General features: G+C 42.9%; 1 protein-coding gene across 3 annotated transcripts in view; it reads right to left on the bottom strand.

Annotated features, from left to right (window-relative positions):
• Dgcr2 (DiGeorge syndrome critical region gene 2) overlaps window positions 1-16,157 on the bottom strand; it is a 61,099-nt gene that overhangs the window by 24,447 nt on the left and 20,495 nt on the right. For all 3 annotated transcript variants that reach the window (XM_027413154.2, XM_027413152.1, XM_027413153.1), the window contains exon 2: window positions 8,388-8,510. In XM_027413154.2, coding sequence (XP_027268955.1) covers window positions 8,388-8,510 — 123 coding nt within the window. The remainder of the gene's footprint in view (window positions 1-8,387; window positions 8,511-16,157) is intronic.

The raw sequence follows: 16,157 nt of genomic DNA, 5'->3' as shown, positions 1-16,157 counted from the left end.
AATGACCTAACAATTTGCAGATCATTCCTCCCACACAGATCTCTGGGAGTCATTCAACCCCATGAGAGACACTTTTCTCCCACCTCACAAAGCAAGAATGGAATAAAAGAAGTGAGGTGAGTGACCCTAGGTCACTGAGCAGGAGACAACCAGAGCCAACATGTCTCCTGGGCCCACTACCTCCTACTCTTCCGCATCGGGACATGGTGAAGCCAGACAGTAGTATACTTGCTATGCATGCCACTTGAAGATGTGACAAGGGATGGCTTCCTACACACTGTTCCTTGACTCCACAGTTAGCCCACTTGACTGAAGTTTCTCTAGATACCCAATTCTATAATACCCTGGGCGTAAGCTTATTTTTACCTAATTCCATTCTCTCCTTTCATTATGAAACAATATTTAATGTGAAATATTTAAAGTGTTCAAACGTATCTATCAACCATTACTACAAGAAGGCTCTCTCTGTAAGTCTTTTGTTTTTCCTACACAAATCCTTAAAAATTTGGAATCAGGTGAAATGTAGCCTTATCCAGTGTGCATGGGACACTGAACTTCTACCTTCACATAGAAGAAAAAGAGGGAACGAGGAGGGAGGAAGATGGAGCCAGCAGAGCAGAGAAAGGGGCAGGGTGTCTAGTTAGTTTTTTATTGGTCTGGTATGTTGTTTTTAACTAAGTCTCTATCATTCTATCTTATCAATAAAGACTTGGGAGCCAGATGTTGGGGTGAAAACCTGCTAGAGGCAGAGAAAGCACCCAGCTGCTTCCTCCTCTATCACTGTCCCAGAAAAAGAACTTTCCTGTTTGGAGGGGTCTCAAATACCGCTCCAACAAGATGTCCCTCCCTTCTACTTCCTGTGCATCTCTCCTAATTTCCTCTTACTCTGTGGTTATTTCCTGTCAACTGATTGCTTGCTCCACCTCTTGACACAGGTGGTTTTATTTAATCCTGTCTACAGTATTCAAGCAGAAAGCTCTTGATTAAAAGGTGTGTTAGGACTGAGCCACACCACAGCTAGAAGCAGGTTTTTCCAGTAAATAATGCAATCCAGGTTCATAGTGGGATCAAATATCCTGCAACAGTGATAAGACACCAAGACAGCTTACAGAATCGTCATAGCGGGGAGCGTGGCAGTAGGCAGGAGCAGTAAGTGAGAGTTCATATTTTGAGGTGCAAACTGGAAACAAAGAGAAAAAGTTAACTGGAAATGGGGTAGCACACCTCCTCCGAGGCCACACCTCCTAATTCTTCACAAATAGTCCCACCAACTGGGGACCAAGTATTCAAATGCCTGAGACTTATGGGGGACATCTCATTCAAACTACAACAGAGGGGAAGATAGAGAGGAGAAGGAAGGAGAGCAGAGGAGGAAAGAGGGAAAGGAGAAAGAGGGGGATCACCCTGTCCTGCCTTTGCTGGCAGTTGAGTCCCAAGTTAACAGACTGACTGTCATAGGACTCTGGTCACTTGAGCACCTGTGTTAACTGCAGCATTTCCTCTGTAGATGTCTCTTTATTGTACAGGTTTTAAGTCATGAACCTAGGAGCAACAGGGAGACAAATTTGAACTTGGACCTTGTAGGAGTGTGTCTGTACAGCCATTCTCCATTGGGCTTTATATTATACATATGAGTACAAACCAGAAAACAAGTTTTGGTTGATGTTTTAAAATGCTGGTAGACCCGAGAGAGATGACAGCCTCTGGTGTGCACTCCAGCAAGTCTCAGAGAGATAGTCTGGGTCTGGCTGGGCCAGAGCAGAATCAATTTAAAGAACTTGGTAGTACCACTTGATAGCAGCAGTACCACTAAGAATTCTTTATGTTCTGGCTTTGGGGCTTTAGTAAGCAATTATTACTTAACTTGCCAATAACTTGTTCTACTACAATTCCAGGTATGTATTCACCTTGGTGTGTTCCATCAGCGTGGACAGCTCGTTTGCACCCTAATGCTCTCCTGCGCATGTTTGTGTAGGAAAGTCAGGGTGATGGCTTTAAGGGGCTCTTTGTATTGACTTGGGCCTTCTCTATTGCTGCTTTTGATACACTTTCTTTGCTCTGTCGAGTTAGTGTTTAACTGGATAGAATGTGGGGAGTTTTGTTCTGATTCTAACCTTTGTACTTGGATGGATTTCACTTTCCCTAGAGTCAGTATTCGGGCATCTGTACTGGCCTGTCCTTGGGGTTCTGACAGGATACACCCTCAGCTGCAGCCACTAAGAGCATCACCTGTGCATTCACTATGTTCCCTTGTAACATAGTGCTCACATCCCATTCTCTCTCTTTCTCTGTTCCACTCTCTCTCCCTCTTTTCCTCCTTCCTCTCTCCTGCTGTTCCTGTCTCCAGAGGCTGGTCTCCCCCTTCCCTTTTCCTAATAAAAAAAAAACCTCTGCTTGAACTCTATCTCACAGCATCTTTTTTGTGTGTGTGCACGCTGTTTTTCTTAAATTACAACACCTAGACTTGGGATAAAAATAATTTCTATGCTTTTGGTATAGCATTCTTTTCCTTCTATGTCTACAATTTGTACACATGGCTTTCTCATGGTATTCCCCGCACATTCTATTTGTATGTGTTTCAGATCTTACTAATATTCTTGAACGATGCACCAATTCTACCTTGTCTATTAGCCTTGGCGTCTGTGGCCCATTCTACCAAGGAGGCTTTACAATGTGCTTGTTATCTGACTTACCAGACTTTTCAGTATTTCAGTTTCTCTCTTTCCTCCCCCCTCTTGTTTTTTTTTTTTTTTTTTAAAGACAGGGTTTCTCTGTGTAGCCCTGGCTGTCCTGGAGCTCACTCTGTAGATCAGGCTGACCTCTATCTCAGGGATTTGTCTGCCTGCCTCTGCCTTCCAAGCACTGCTGCCACCACCAGCAGTTTCTTTTTCAATTTTGTTCTTAATTCTATTTTCATTCTGCATTGACTTCTTTATCTCATTCATCTGTGTTCTCCTTAAAATTTACTTCTCTTTTGTTTCTTTTAATTACTTGCTTGACCCTTCCCCCTCTTTTGTTTCTTGAAAAGTTTTTATCATACTTTTGAATTTTTAGAAATTCATCTAAGTCACCTAAAGACCGTATTCAGGGTTTGTACATTTTAGATTAGACATGTCACGGAAGTCATGTTACTTGTGTTTTTCTTTTAAAGTTGTAGTGTGTGTGTAGGTCAGAGGACAACCTTTAGGATTCAGTTCTTTCCTTTTGCCAGGGACTGAACTCAGGTTGTCAGATTTGTGGCACATACTTTTACTTGCTGAGCCATCTTGTGAGCCTTAATCTTGTGTTTGGGGGTTGGAATCTGTATTGTGAGTTAGATTACTGGACAAATTTTTATTTTATTTTATTTTGGTCACCTTTGTTCAGGAAAGAATAGGTAGTAAGTAGAAGTTGAAACATTTTTGTTAGTCTGGTGTTTGGGGTGTGAGGCTTCACCAGCATTCCTCCCCATTTTAGAATACTATCTGGAACAAGTCAACTATGAAATAGCTACCCCCTGGAAAAAAAAATCCACATACAAAACCCCCAAATCAAACAACAAAAACCAGTCAAACAAATATCAACAAATGATATTTAATAATAAAAAACCCAAAGCAAGAACTCCCTCCCAAATAATTACCCATTAAATGCTAGTCACTTTTGGGACACTGTTATATTGTGTGTAACACTATTTCACTATGGTGATCAGTACTAGAATATAAAAGTAGGAGGGGACAAACAGAAGGGGAAATTATAGGGTAAAAAGGGGACAGGGACGAGGGAATTTCAGCAAAGGGTAGACTCAGATGAGGGAGGTGAAATTACACTCTCAGATGACAGCCCCATCTCAGGAAGCAAAGACACAGAGACACTATAAATCTAGCCAGACTATGTTCTTTCCCGTAAAGGTCAAGAGAAAGGAGAAAGGAGGAAGAGATGGGGGGGGGGGAGAGGGAGAAAGAGCGAGAGCTCTGAGAGAGAATGCTGGACACACCCCTGAGCAGTTCTTGCCAGTGTCCTGTGTGCTGCTTAGAATCTATGTAAGCTTCTATATACTTTGGTTCCCATCAGGTTTTCAGCTGTGTAGATCTGATTTTAAAATTTTCTTCCTCATGGTCTCACAGGATTCTATCTGACAGGTTTTATCCTGTAGTCCATGACACCTAGCTTGTCACAGCACAGCTCTTCTACTCTGCAGGGCAGTATGCAGGATTCTCCAGCTAACCACCTGGGTGTGGCTTTCTCCAGTGTTTGTACAGTGCCTGTCTATGACTCCTCTGGTAGCTGACTTCAGCTTATCCCAGATTATTCCCAAAGATAATAGGACTGTGCCCGAGTATCACCTACTATCATGCTGGAGGGAAAAAGTTTTCACTGTTTTGAGATAGTCTCATTCGGTAATATGTGTGGTCTTGCTCCCTAAACACTGAGATACAGGTGTGAGTGGCTATTCTTCGATTTGTTTGGTTAACTCCCTAGGAGGCAGAAGTCCATGCTAGGAAAGCATGGCCATTAAGCAACAGTCTCAACCCCTCCCTACCTTCTTGTTTGTTTTAAGTCTCTGTCCAAATTTTCCTTTAGTTCCTGTATTTCTTTTACAACGACAAGAAAACAGGAAGGGGACTGCCTGGGAAGAGAGGGCTGAGACAGCTGTGGGTAAGAAGGATGAAACTGCCAAAGAATAAAAAAACATTAAAAAAAAAAAAAAAAAAAAAGGTCTTTGAGCCGGGTGGTGGTGCACCTTTACTCCCAGCACTTGAGAGGCAGAGACAGGTGGGTCTCTATGAGTTTGAGGCCAGTCTGGGCTACAGAGCAGAGAGCAGGTTCCAGGACAGTCTGGGCTGTTACACAGAGAAACCCTGCCTCAGAAAACAAACAAAAAGTCTCTTTTCTACAGGGACAGACCCTTTTTCTGTAAAAGCAGCCCTCTTTCTTAGCTTTTGAAGACCTGCCCTGTGCTGGGGAAGATAACTACTTAGCAGGGCTAATGTGAGATGAAGTTTTTAAGGTCTTCTCAGATTTCTCTGGGCATGCATCTTGCCAGAGCCTATATGTAAGCTTTTCCTGAGTTCCAAATGCACTGCCTTTAAATGTATTCTTCCTTTTCAAAGAGTCTGGAGAACAGTGGTTCTCAACCTTCCCAAAGCGTCGACCCTTTAATACAGTTTCTCATGCTGTGGTGACCCTGAACCGTGAAACTATTTTCATTGCTACTTCCTAACTGTAATTTTGCTACTGAATCTTAATGTAAATATTTATAGAGATAGAGGTTTGTCAAATGGGTCACGACCCACAGTTCAAAACCCTAGTCTTGCTCAGTTTCTTGCACCATATATATCTACAGTCTTTAAGATCACTGCATTCCATTGGTATTCAGGAGGCAGAAACAGGTGAGCTCTGTTAGTTTTGGGCTACTCTGGCCCACACAGCCCATTCCCTGGCTACACAGAGACCTTGTTTCAACACTCTTATACCCACACCCTAGCGCAAAACTTCCTACTTTTTTGAATATAGCTTTTTTATTTTTAGAGATATGTCAGGGTGGTCTGAAATATGTAGCCAAGGCTGGCCTTGAATTTCAATCCTCTTGCTTCTGTCTTCAGAGTGTTGGGACTTCAGGCAAGTACAAACAATCACATCTAGTTCATACAATACTGGGATCAAATAAGGTCTCTACCAACTCAGCTGCACCCCTAGTCCTTTAGCATTTTGTTTTGTTTGTTTGTTTTTGAGACAAGGACTTGCTGTGTAGTCCATGATAGCTTCAAATTGGCAACCCTGCCTCAGCTTTCCAAGAGCTGAGAGTGTGGGCATACACCACCACAGTAGCTGAACATGACTTTTTCTTTATTAGGTGTTTGGTAGTTAGTTATAGACTTGTAAGTCTCTCCCAGAGCTGCTACAGGGTCTCTTTGTCCAGCCTCCAGTTGCTTTGGAATGTTTCTGCGGCAGAGTGAAGACTTGAAATTTCCTAGACTGTCATTTTGTTAAGTCAGAATATATTGTTTAAAGTTCTCTTTTACTCTTGAATTAATAAGACAACAGCAAGTGGTAATCTCCACCGAGGGATGCTGTGTACTGTGGTCCTTTCTAAGTACCTATATATTCATGTATCATGTTATCTAACCTTGCCAACAATCCTAGTAGCAAGCAGTATTTTATTCCCCATTTTACAGATGAATCGTGTCCAAGAGACTAGGGACAGTAAGCAGTGTAGACAAGGTGGTGACCTCAACCCTGAATTTAACTACTGTTTCACACCTGTAGTTAGCTAAGTAATCCCGTTCTGACTCTCTGGCTTAGAAAGCCGTGTCAAGTCTGTGGAACATTCAGAGAGCTGGGAAATACCAACTATTTTTCATGGTTAAGGGGAAGATTGATAAGCCATAAACTGAGAGCATCTGGATGAGAGCTCACTGGGAGCCTTCTCTCATGGCTATTCCTATTCTATTTGTGTGACACACCTGTGTATCCCCAGAAAAGACTTCTAACACAGGGCTGGTGGAAAGCATCCAGACAGTCACCTGAGATAATCTTCTCAATTCTATTTTCAACCTCCCTGACTTCCCTGTGGTGTCCAGTGGCTCCAATGCTAATGCTCTTCAACAAGTAAGCGGAGCAGATGGACCTCGGCATGCAGTCATGTCACAGGAGCAGCCCCAGATGCTCTTCATCCTTGGTCTGCACTGTGGCTGTTACACGGTGCTTGTTTTATACTTCCTTCACATCTTCATTCCAAATAGTTCTTTCAAGTGCCTAAGCCACAAGCACTCACTGCTACCACTGGACAGCACAGGACTAGAAAATAAGCCTATCATCTCTTGGTGGGAGGAGTCAACTGTGCACAGTGGATAAGCAAGTGTGTAGTACTGAGAATCTCAGCAGTCCCATTTTATTTCTCCTGCCAGAACCTGTCAACTCTCAACTTTCAGGCATTTTTACTTACTCTCTTTTCAGCAGAGCCATGCTGCAGCCAGTCTGTTAGGCTAAGTCAGTTCTCACTCTGCTCCTACATGCCTATAGTTCCAGCATGTGGAGCTAAGACAGGAGGATATTGTAAGCTTACGAGTTTGAAACCAGTCTGGGCAACATAACAACAACAAAGGAGATTTTAACCTCCTTATCAAAGTTGATATTCACTCAGACTCTCTTTAATTTTTTTCTTTACCTTAAACCTTCATTTTCTGTGTTTAAGAGTTAAGGATCCAATTTCATTTTCTTCCAACTGTGCCAGCCCTGTGTTATACAATTCTGCCTCTGCCATGTATCATGTATCTTAGATCTGTCTGTGTCCTGTAGATTTTTTCTTGCAGGCCATTTGGTGTCTCCCTAAACCCAACACTGAAGTAAATGTTGCTTCCTGTAGCCACTGTTCTTTATACCTTCTTCAGAGTGATCTAAGAAAAATCTTCCTCACATCTCAGAATTGATGTCACATGCTGACAAAACCTTCTGGAGGAACAGTATTGTTACTTCAGAGAATCAAACTCCCACAGCTATGGAGAGCAGGTGTCAAATAGACTCTTCTACCTTCTGTTTCACCTCTGCAACCAACCCTGACTCCAGCCTGCAGGAGACTAAGGTTAATATTGAAGGTGCTCTGTAGCCCTTTAGACAGCTGGCAGCCATAGCAAAAACTGTGTCCCAGTCAAAGCTGATGTTCTCACATGAGCCAAAGGATACACTGAAGGCTGCTGGCAGGGCATTCCGAGTACTATGGCTCCAGCCTTCCAGCTCCCAAAACACAAGAAAAGCCCATCAAGGACACACTGAACCAAGCATGCCACCTGTTTCTGCTCAAGTTGTGGGAAGTATCTATCCATAACACTAGCACTTGGGAAACAGAATGGACTGGATACAATCTTGAATTCTAGGCCAGCTTGGGCTAGATGGTGAGAATTTGACTCTAACAGATAAAATTGAAAACCCCACCCCCCTGTTACTGAAAGGATATTGTTATTTTGTTTCAGTAACTTTCTATCTTTTTTTAAAATTATATATATATGTGTATATATATATATATATATATATATTATATATTATATACACATATATATATATTGGTTTTTTGAGGCAGGGTTTCTCTGTGGCTTTGGAGGTTGTCCTGGAACTAGCTCTTGTAGATTAGGTTGGTCTGGAACTCCCAGAGATCCGCCTGCCTCTGTCTGCCGAGTGCTGGGATTAGGGGCATGTACCACCACCACCTGGTGTAACTTTCTATCTTTACGCTCTTTTTAGTCATGCTTTGGAGGGTGGGGGCAATGAAACAATCTAGTGTGGACAATTCTAGAAAACCTTAAGTCCACATACACAAGTGGCCTCCAATGTATATAGAGCACATGGATTGCCTAGTTACACTCCCTCCCTGTGGGAGTCCACGGCAGAAACAGGTCAACCTACACACTTACCTGGACAGTCAGCTTCATCACTCTTATCCTCACACGTTGCCCAGCCGTCACACTGCCAGGGGAGGGGTATACACTGGATGGCACCACTGTGACATGCAAACTGCCCAGGGTTGCACCGAAGCTCTGCGGAACAAAAGGACAATAGGTTGTTGAGGAAGTGTCACAGAAGCAGAAACCCAGAAGGACAGATCTCTGTTCACACCATGGTACCCTTGGGAAAAGTCATTCAGAAGCTGAGTGGCTGGCTGCCCATAGCCTGCTTCCTCAGGAAATCTGAACACATGTTCCCAAAGGAGAGGATGGAGAGTGGTTACAATCCTGCATCAGAACACAGCACCCCCTCCCCCCTCCTCCCCCACCCCCCACCAGGAACATTAAATGCTAAGCCAACACAAGGTGAAGGACAGAACCATCTCCAGCCAGGGAACTCTGAAATACTTTTTTAAGACAATGGGGCGTGAGCAGGGTTTCCTAGGAAGATGATGCTTTGGTAAGTTGTGTGACGTAACAACAACTACATTCCAGGAAAATAAGGGCTTACAAGAAGGCATGTCAAGATGACTGTGTGAACAGATGGGAGTCACTCAAGAAACTGGAAACCCAGACTGCAGGGCTAACAGATTTCTGATCTTTACCTGGCATGCTGCAGGCAGCTAGAGGTAAGGTAGTAGTGAGATGATGTGTTTGAATAAGGTAAAGCTGGCAGTGGTTTCTGACAAAATAAAAATGTTAAAACCAATGCAGCAAAACAAGCCACCAACCTGTATCTACAGCCAAGTGCCAAATTCTTTCCTTCTTGTTGATTTTTCCTTTATTTCTGCCCCCTCACCCCCACGTGACCCCCTTTTTTGGGGGGGGCAGTAAAAAGTTTATTTGAATATATTTTTTTAAACAATCGTTTTATTTTACATACCAATCCCAGTTCCCTCCCGTTTCCCCCATCTCACCCCCATCCACTCCACAGAGGGTGAGACCATAAGTCTGTCACATCATATTGAGGCAGTATCAAGGCCCTCTGCGCTGTATCTAGGCTGAGCAAGGTATCCCACAATAGGGAATGGGCTCCAAAATGTCAGTTCATGCACTAGGGATAAATCCTGGCCCCACTGCTAGTGGCCCCAATAAACTGCCCAAGTCACCCACATTAGAGGGCCTAGTACAGTCCTATGCTGGTTCCCCAGCTGTCAGTCCAGAGTCAGTGAGCTCCCACTAGCTTCAGTCAGCTGTTTCTGTGGGTTTCCCCATCATGGTCTTGACCCCTTTGCTTATTATCACTTCTCCCTCTCTGCAACTGGATTTCAGGAGCTTGGCCCGGTGCTTACTGTGGATCTCTGCTTCTGCTTCAATCAGCTACTGGATGAAGGTTCTATGATGACAATTAAGGTAATCAATCTGATTATAGGGGAAGGCTAGTTTAGGCACCCTCTCCACTATTGCTTAAATTCTTAGCTGGGGTCATCCTTGTGGATTCCTGGGAATTTCCCTAGTGCCAGGTTTCTCGATAACCCCATAATGGCTCCCTCTATCAAGATATCTCTTTCCTTGCTCTCCCTCTCTGTCCTTCCTCCAACTCGACCATCCTGTTGCATGTCCTCCTTCCCCTCCCCACATGCTCCCGATGTACTCAGGAGATTTTGTTTATTTCCTCTTCCCCAGAGGGTCCATGTATGTCTCTTGCAGTCTTCCTTGTTACCTAGCTTCTCTGGGGCTGTAGACTGTGGGCTGGTTGTCCTTTGCTTTATGTCTAATATCCACTTATGAGTGAATACATACCATGTTAGTCTTTCTGGGTCTGGGTTACCTCATTCAGGATGTTTTTTCTTTTCTAGTTCCATTTGCCTGCAAATTTCAAGATGCCATTGTTTTTGATCCATAAGTAGTACTGCACTGTGTAAATGTATCACATTTTCTTTACTCATTCTTCAGTTGAGGGGCATCTAGGTTGTTTCCAGGTTCTGGCTGTTACAAATAATGCTGCTATGAACATAATTGAGCAAATGTCCTTGTGGTGTGAATGTGCATCCTTTAGGCATATGCCCAAGAGTAGTGTTGCTGGGTCTCAAGGTAGATTGATTTCCAATTTTCTGAGAAACTGCCACACTGCATACTGATTTCCTTTCTTTAAAAAATTGTATTTTTATAGCCAGGCAGTGGTGGCACACGCCTTTAATCCAGCACTCGGGAGGCAGAGGCAGAGGCAGGCAGATCTCTGTGAGTTTGAGGCCAGCCTGGTCTACAAGAGCTAGTTCCAGGATAGTCTCTAAAGCCACAGAAAAACCCTATCTCAAAACACACACACACACACACACACACACACACACACACACACACACACACACACACACACACACACACACACACACACACACACACACACACACACACACACACACACAAATTTCATGTCCATTAGTGTTTTTGCCTGCACATGTTTCTGTATGAGGGTGTGAGATCCCTTGAAACTGGAGTTACAGACTGTTGTGAGATGTCATGTGGGTGCTGGGGATTGAACCTAGGTTCTCTGGAAGAACAGCCAGTCCTCTTAACTGCTGAACCATCTCCCTGGCCTGACATACTGACTTCCAAAGTGGCTGTACAAGTTTGCACTCCCACCAGCAGTGGGGGAGTGTTCCCCTTGCTCCACATCCTCTCCAGCATAAGCTGTCATCAGTGTTTTTTATTTTAGCCATTCTGACAGGTATAAAATGGTATCTCAGAGTTGCTTTGATTTGCATTTCCCTGATGGCTAAGGATATTGAGCAATTCCTTGAATGTCTTTTGGCCATTTGAGATTCCTCTGTTGATAATTCACTATTTAGATCTGTACCCCATTTTTAAATTGGATTATTTGATCTTTTGATGTCTAGTTTCTTAAGTTCTTTGTATGTTTTGTCAGATGTGGGGTTGGTACAGATCTTTTCCTATTTTGTAGGCTGTTGTTTTGTCTTGTTGACCATGTCCTTTCAGCAACTTCTCAGTTTCAGGAGGTCCCATTTATTAATTGTTGCTCTCAGTGTCTATGCTACTGGTGTTATATTTAGGAAGTGCTTTCTGTGCCCATGCATTCAAGGGTACTTCCCACTTTCTCTTTTATGATGTTCAGTGTGGCTGGATTTGTGTTGAGGTCTTTGATCCATTTAGACTCGAGTTTTGTGCATGGGGACAGATATGGATCTACTTGCATTCTTCTACATGTGGACAACCAGTTATGTCAGCACCATTTGTTGAATATGCTTTCTTTTTTACATTGTAAACTTTTAGCTTGTCAAAATTCAGGTACACACAGGTGTGTGGATTAATATCAGAGTCTTCAATTTGAATCCATTGGTCCACCTGTCTGTTTTTAAGCCAATACCAAGCTGTTTTCAGTATACTACTATAGCTCTATAGTAGAATTTGAAGTCAGGTATGGTGATGCCTCCAAATGTTCCTTTATGGTATAAGGATTGTTTTGGCTATCTTGAGTTTTGTGTTTTTCCATACGAAGTTGAGTTTTGTTCTTTCAAGGTCTGTGAAGAATTGTGCTTGGATTTTTGATGGGTAACGCACTGAATCTGTAGATTGCTTTTGGTTAAGATTGTCATTTTTACTATGTTGATCCTACCTATCCAAGCGTATGGGAGATCTTTCCATTTCCTGCCATCTTCTTCAATTCTTTCTTCAAAGACTTAAAGTTCTTGTCATTCAGGTCTTTCACTTGTTTAACCCCATGATAGTTTATGTTGTTTATGGCTATTGTGAAGGGTGATGTTTCTCTGATTTCTTTCTCAGCCATTTACCATCTGTATATAGAAGGGCTCCTGTTTTTTTTTTTTTTTTTTGGGGGGGTTAATCTTGTATCCTGCTACATTACTGAAGGTGTTTATCAGCTGTAGGAGTTCCCTGATAGAATTTTTGGGGCCACTTATATATACAGCCATATCATCAGCAAATAGCAAAAGTTTAACTTCTTTTCCAATTTATATCTCTTTGATCTCCTTTTGTTCTCTTATCCCTTTAGGTAAGACTTCAAGTACTATATTGAATAGATATGGAGAGAGTGGACAGCCTTGTCTTGTTCCCGATTTCAGGGGGATCATTTTGAGGTTCTCTCCATTTAGATTGATATTGGCTGTTGGTTTGCTGTATATTGCCTTTATTATGTTTAAGAATGTTCCTTATATCCCTGATCACTCCAAGAACTTTATCATGAAGGAATGCTGGATTTTGTCAAAGGCTTTTTCAGCATCTAATGAGATGATCATGTGGGTTCTTTTCTTTCAATTTGTTTATATGGTAGATTACATTAATAGATTTTTATATGTTGAACCATCTCTGCATCTCTGGGATGAAGTCTACTTGATCATGGTGGATGATTTTTCTGATGTGTGCTTGGATTTGGTTTGCCAGTATTTTATTATTTTTGCATCAATGTTCATGAGGGAGACTGGTCTATAATTCTCTTTCTTAGTTGTGTCTTTGTGTGGGTTGGGTATCAGGGTAACAGTAGCCTGGTAAAAAGAGTTGGACAATGTTTCTTTTGTTTCTATTTTGTGGAACAATTTGAGGAGTATTGCCATTAGCTCTTCTTTGAAATTCTGGTAGAATTCTACACTAAAATCATCTGGTCCTGGGCTTTGTTTTAGTTCGAAGACTTTTGTTGACTCTATTTCCTTGGGGGCTATAGTCTATTTAAATTGTTTATCTGGTCTTGATTTAATTTTGGTATGTGATAGTATCCAGGAAATTGTCCATTTCCTTTAAATTTTCCAATTTTGTGGAGTACAGGTTTTTGAAGTTTTTAAACTTTAGAAACAGATTCTCATTCTGTAGCCTGGTCTGGCCTTTGGACTCACACCAGCAAACTGGCATCTGTCTTTGACCTGGGCTCAGAGCTCAGGTCTTGTACAGGGAGGGCAAGCACTCTACTCTTTAAAGACAGCTAGCTAGACCTGGTCCACTGCATAGCTTAAATCCTAGCACTTCGGAGGCAGAAACAGAGGCAGGCGGATATGAGTTCGAGGCCAGCCTGATCTACAGAGTGAGTTCCAGGACAGCTGGGGTTACACAGAGAAATTCTGTGTAAAAACAAAAAAACAAAACAAAACAAAACAAAAAAACAAAGACAGCTAGCTAGAGAGCTAGCTTTATCTCTAGTGTCAGGGACCAAAAATTATTGATTATAAAGTTTCTCAAGGTCCAAACCTCTGCTCCATATTCCAGGAGCCAGAATCTCCATTGTCTTGTAGATGCTGACTAAATTGCCGCTGGATGACTTGGCTTCAGTGGAGAATGTCTCTTAGTTTGCATTACAACAGACCTAGGCCCTGAATGTGCACCTGTGCTGAGGGCTTTGTTTTCGTGCCTAGGGACTGTTTGGGTATGCTGCTAAGGTTAAAAAAATTACTTGATGTCAGCTTTAGAGATGATAGTAAATGCCTTCTATTGTCACCCCTACTGTTGGAAAGCTATTTAGGAGGATGCTAGAATAAATTTCCAGCATGAACTGAGAGCCCTCCTGAAATGACAAGATGCCTGTGTCTGGTCTTTATGGCCATTGGGTAGCTAGGAGTTCCCAGGTCCACGCACCCCCACTCAGGGATGGACCCAAAGCTGTTCAGATGGCTCCCATTACAGCCCCCAAGGACATTAGTCCAGAATAGATAGCCTCTGTATCGTGGGACTGATACAAGCTGGGCTCCAACACTCTAGCACCAAAAAGCACACACAGTACTACTGAACTACAGTGCTCTCTCTTTCCCTCTCCCTGCTCCCCATCCGTGTGTGTGTGTGTGTGTGTGTGTGTGTGTGTGTGTGTGCGAGAGAGAGAGAGAGAGAGAGAGAGAGAGAGAGAGAGACAGAGAGAGAGAGAGAGAGAGAGAGAGACAGAGAGAGAGACAGAGACAGAGAGAATGTGCAAGCACACAAGGCAACCTTGTATGTGTGTTCCTACTTCAGGCACTGTCTGCTTTGTTTTTTGAGACAGGGGTTTCTCATTGGCCTGAGATAACTGATTAGGGCTAGGCTAGCTAGCAGCAAACCCCAGGCTGCCTGTTTCTGCCTCCCCAGCAGTTAAGAACAGTGAGCACTCTTGCAGAGGACCTGGGTTTGACTTCCAACACCCACATAGCACTTAGAATTATCTGTAACCCAGTTACAGCGGATCCAATGCCCTCTTCTGGCCCCCATGGGCACCAGGCACATACAGGCAAAACATTCATATACATAAAATAACAAAAATATTTTTAAAATTCTAAACTATGTACAAATGCTTCCTAGTTTATAATATGTGACTGCTGACAAGGTGGTTCACATTCGGGAGGAATCACAATTGATTTGGAATCTGAGCTGCTCTTCCAGAGGACTTTGGCTTGATACCCAGCAACCACAAGGTGGCTCACAACTGTATGAAACTGTCCAGGGCAATTTTGACACTCTCTACAAGGCCTAACAGGAACTTTTTCTTAAGGAATGAAAAGGCTGGGTTTGGGGATGGGTGCTGGAAAGACCTAAGTGATTAAGATTGCTTGCTGCTCTTACAGAGGACCTGACAGTGGTTTCCAGAACCTACATCAGAGAGTTCACAACTGCCTACAACTTTAACTCCAGGGCCAATGATTCACACCAACACATAAATAATAATTATAAAACTTTTAAAAGCCAGATGAATCTCAATTACACCAAGTGAAAGCAGCCAGTATGTACTCAACAGAGTTCCTGAATTTCTTAAAAATGCACACTCAATCTGTAACAACAGAAAACAGGTCAGAAATGAGAGTGCGATAGGAAAGACTACAAAGAGCACAGAAGAACATTTGTGGTGATAACTGGTGTGCTTGCTATCTTGGCTGTGGCAGTCTCGTAGAAATGGCAAGCTCCAGTTATAGGCTCAGCAAGATATCCTCACCCCAGCTCTGGCCTCCTTCCACATGCACCCATATGGACAAGTGTACCCACACACAATAGACATACCACACACACAAAACGCTTTCTTCCTTTCGCTCTTTCTTTCCTTTTTTTTTCCCCCTGTGGGGCCTCCTAGGCAGTATCCTGTGCCAAGACAAAGCTGAATTATCTCCTTTCCAGTCACTAGCAGTCAGAAACTCACCCAAGTAGACCACGAACTTAAGCACTTTCTGTGAGACTCATGTGGCCACAGAGCATCTGCTGATGCTCGGGTTATATGACTTAGTGATGGATGAACACCTTTCCCATGACCTACAGCAGAGTGCCCTGCTGTTGAGTAAGGAACATTCTTGTTCTAGACCAGGAGACCTAGAGAGAGGAAGCACAAGTCTATTCACAGATGTGCTGTGGATACCAACCTAAGAGTTCTCAACATGGTTAATATTTAGAAAAAGGAGAGGAGATTCCTGGACTGCCACACTACTGTGCCTCAGCGACTGGGGCCCAAGAGCCAGTGGAATCCAAAAGCCCTTTCCACCTCTGTAAAGAACACGGTCTCTTCCAGCACTGTTGGGAAGCCCTTAAGTAAAGCTGGTGAGGAGCCCAAGACCAACAGCACCCAATATTCCACGTGTCCTGCAATACAAATGCAGACATGTTGCTCTGAAGAAACAATGCACTAAGAAAACTGAGGAGGAGGCCGAAGAATATGATAAATTTTTGGCCAAGAAAACGGAGAAAGCCAAAGAGAAACACAGACTGCCAAGAGACAAGCTATCTTCCTTGAGAGCTTCTATTTCTTTTATTGAAGAATTACTTTATTTCTAGTTCTGTGAATGTAAGTTTATCGGTATGTGGGTATGTAAATATGATCTAAATAACCCA

The sequence above is a fragment of the Cricetulus griseus genome, chromosome 4 (assembly GCF_003668045.3).
Source record: "Cricetulus griseus strain 17A/GY chromosome 4, alternate assembly CriGri-PICRH-1.0, whole genome shotgun sequence".
In the NCBI taxonomy this organism is placed as follows: domain Eukaryota; kingdom Metazoa; phylum Chordata; class Mammalia; order Rodentia; family Cricetidae; genus Cricetulus; species Cricetulus griseus.
The sequence above is the reverse complement of the archived record's forward strand: the minus strand, read 5'-3'. Positions and strand labels throughout refer to the sequence as shown.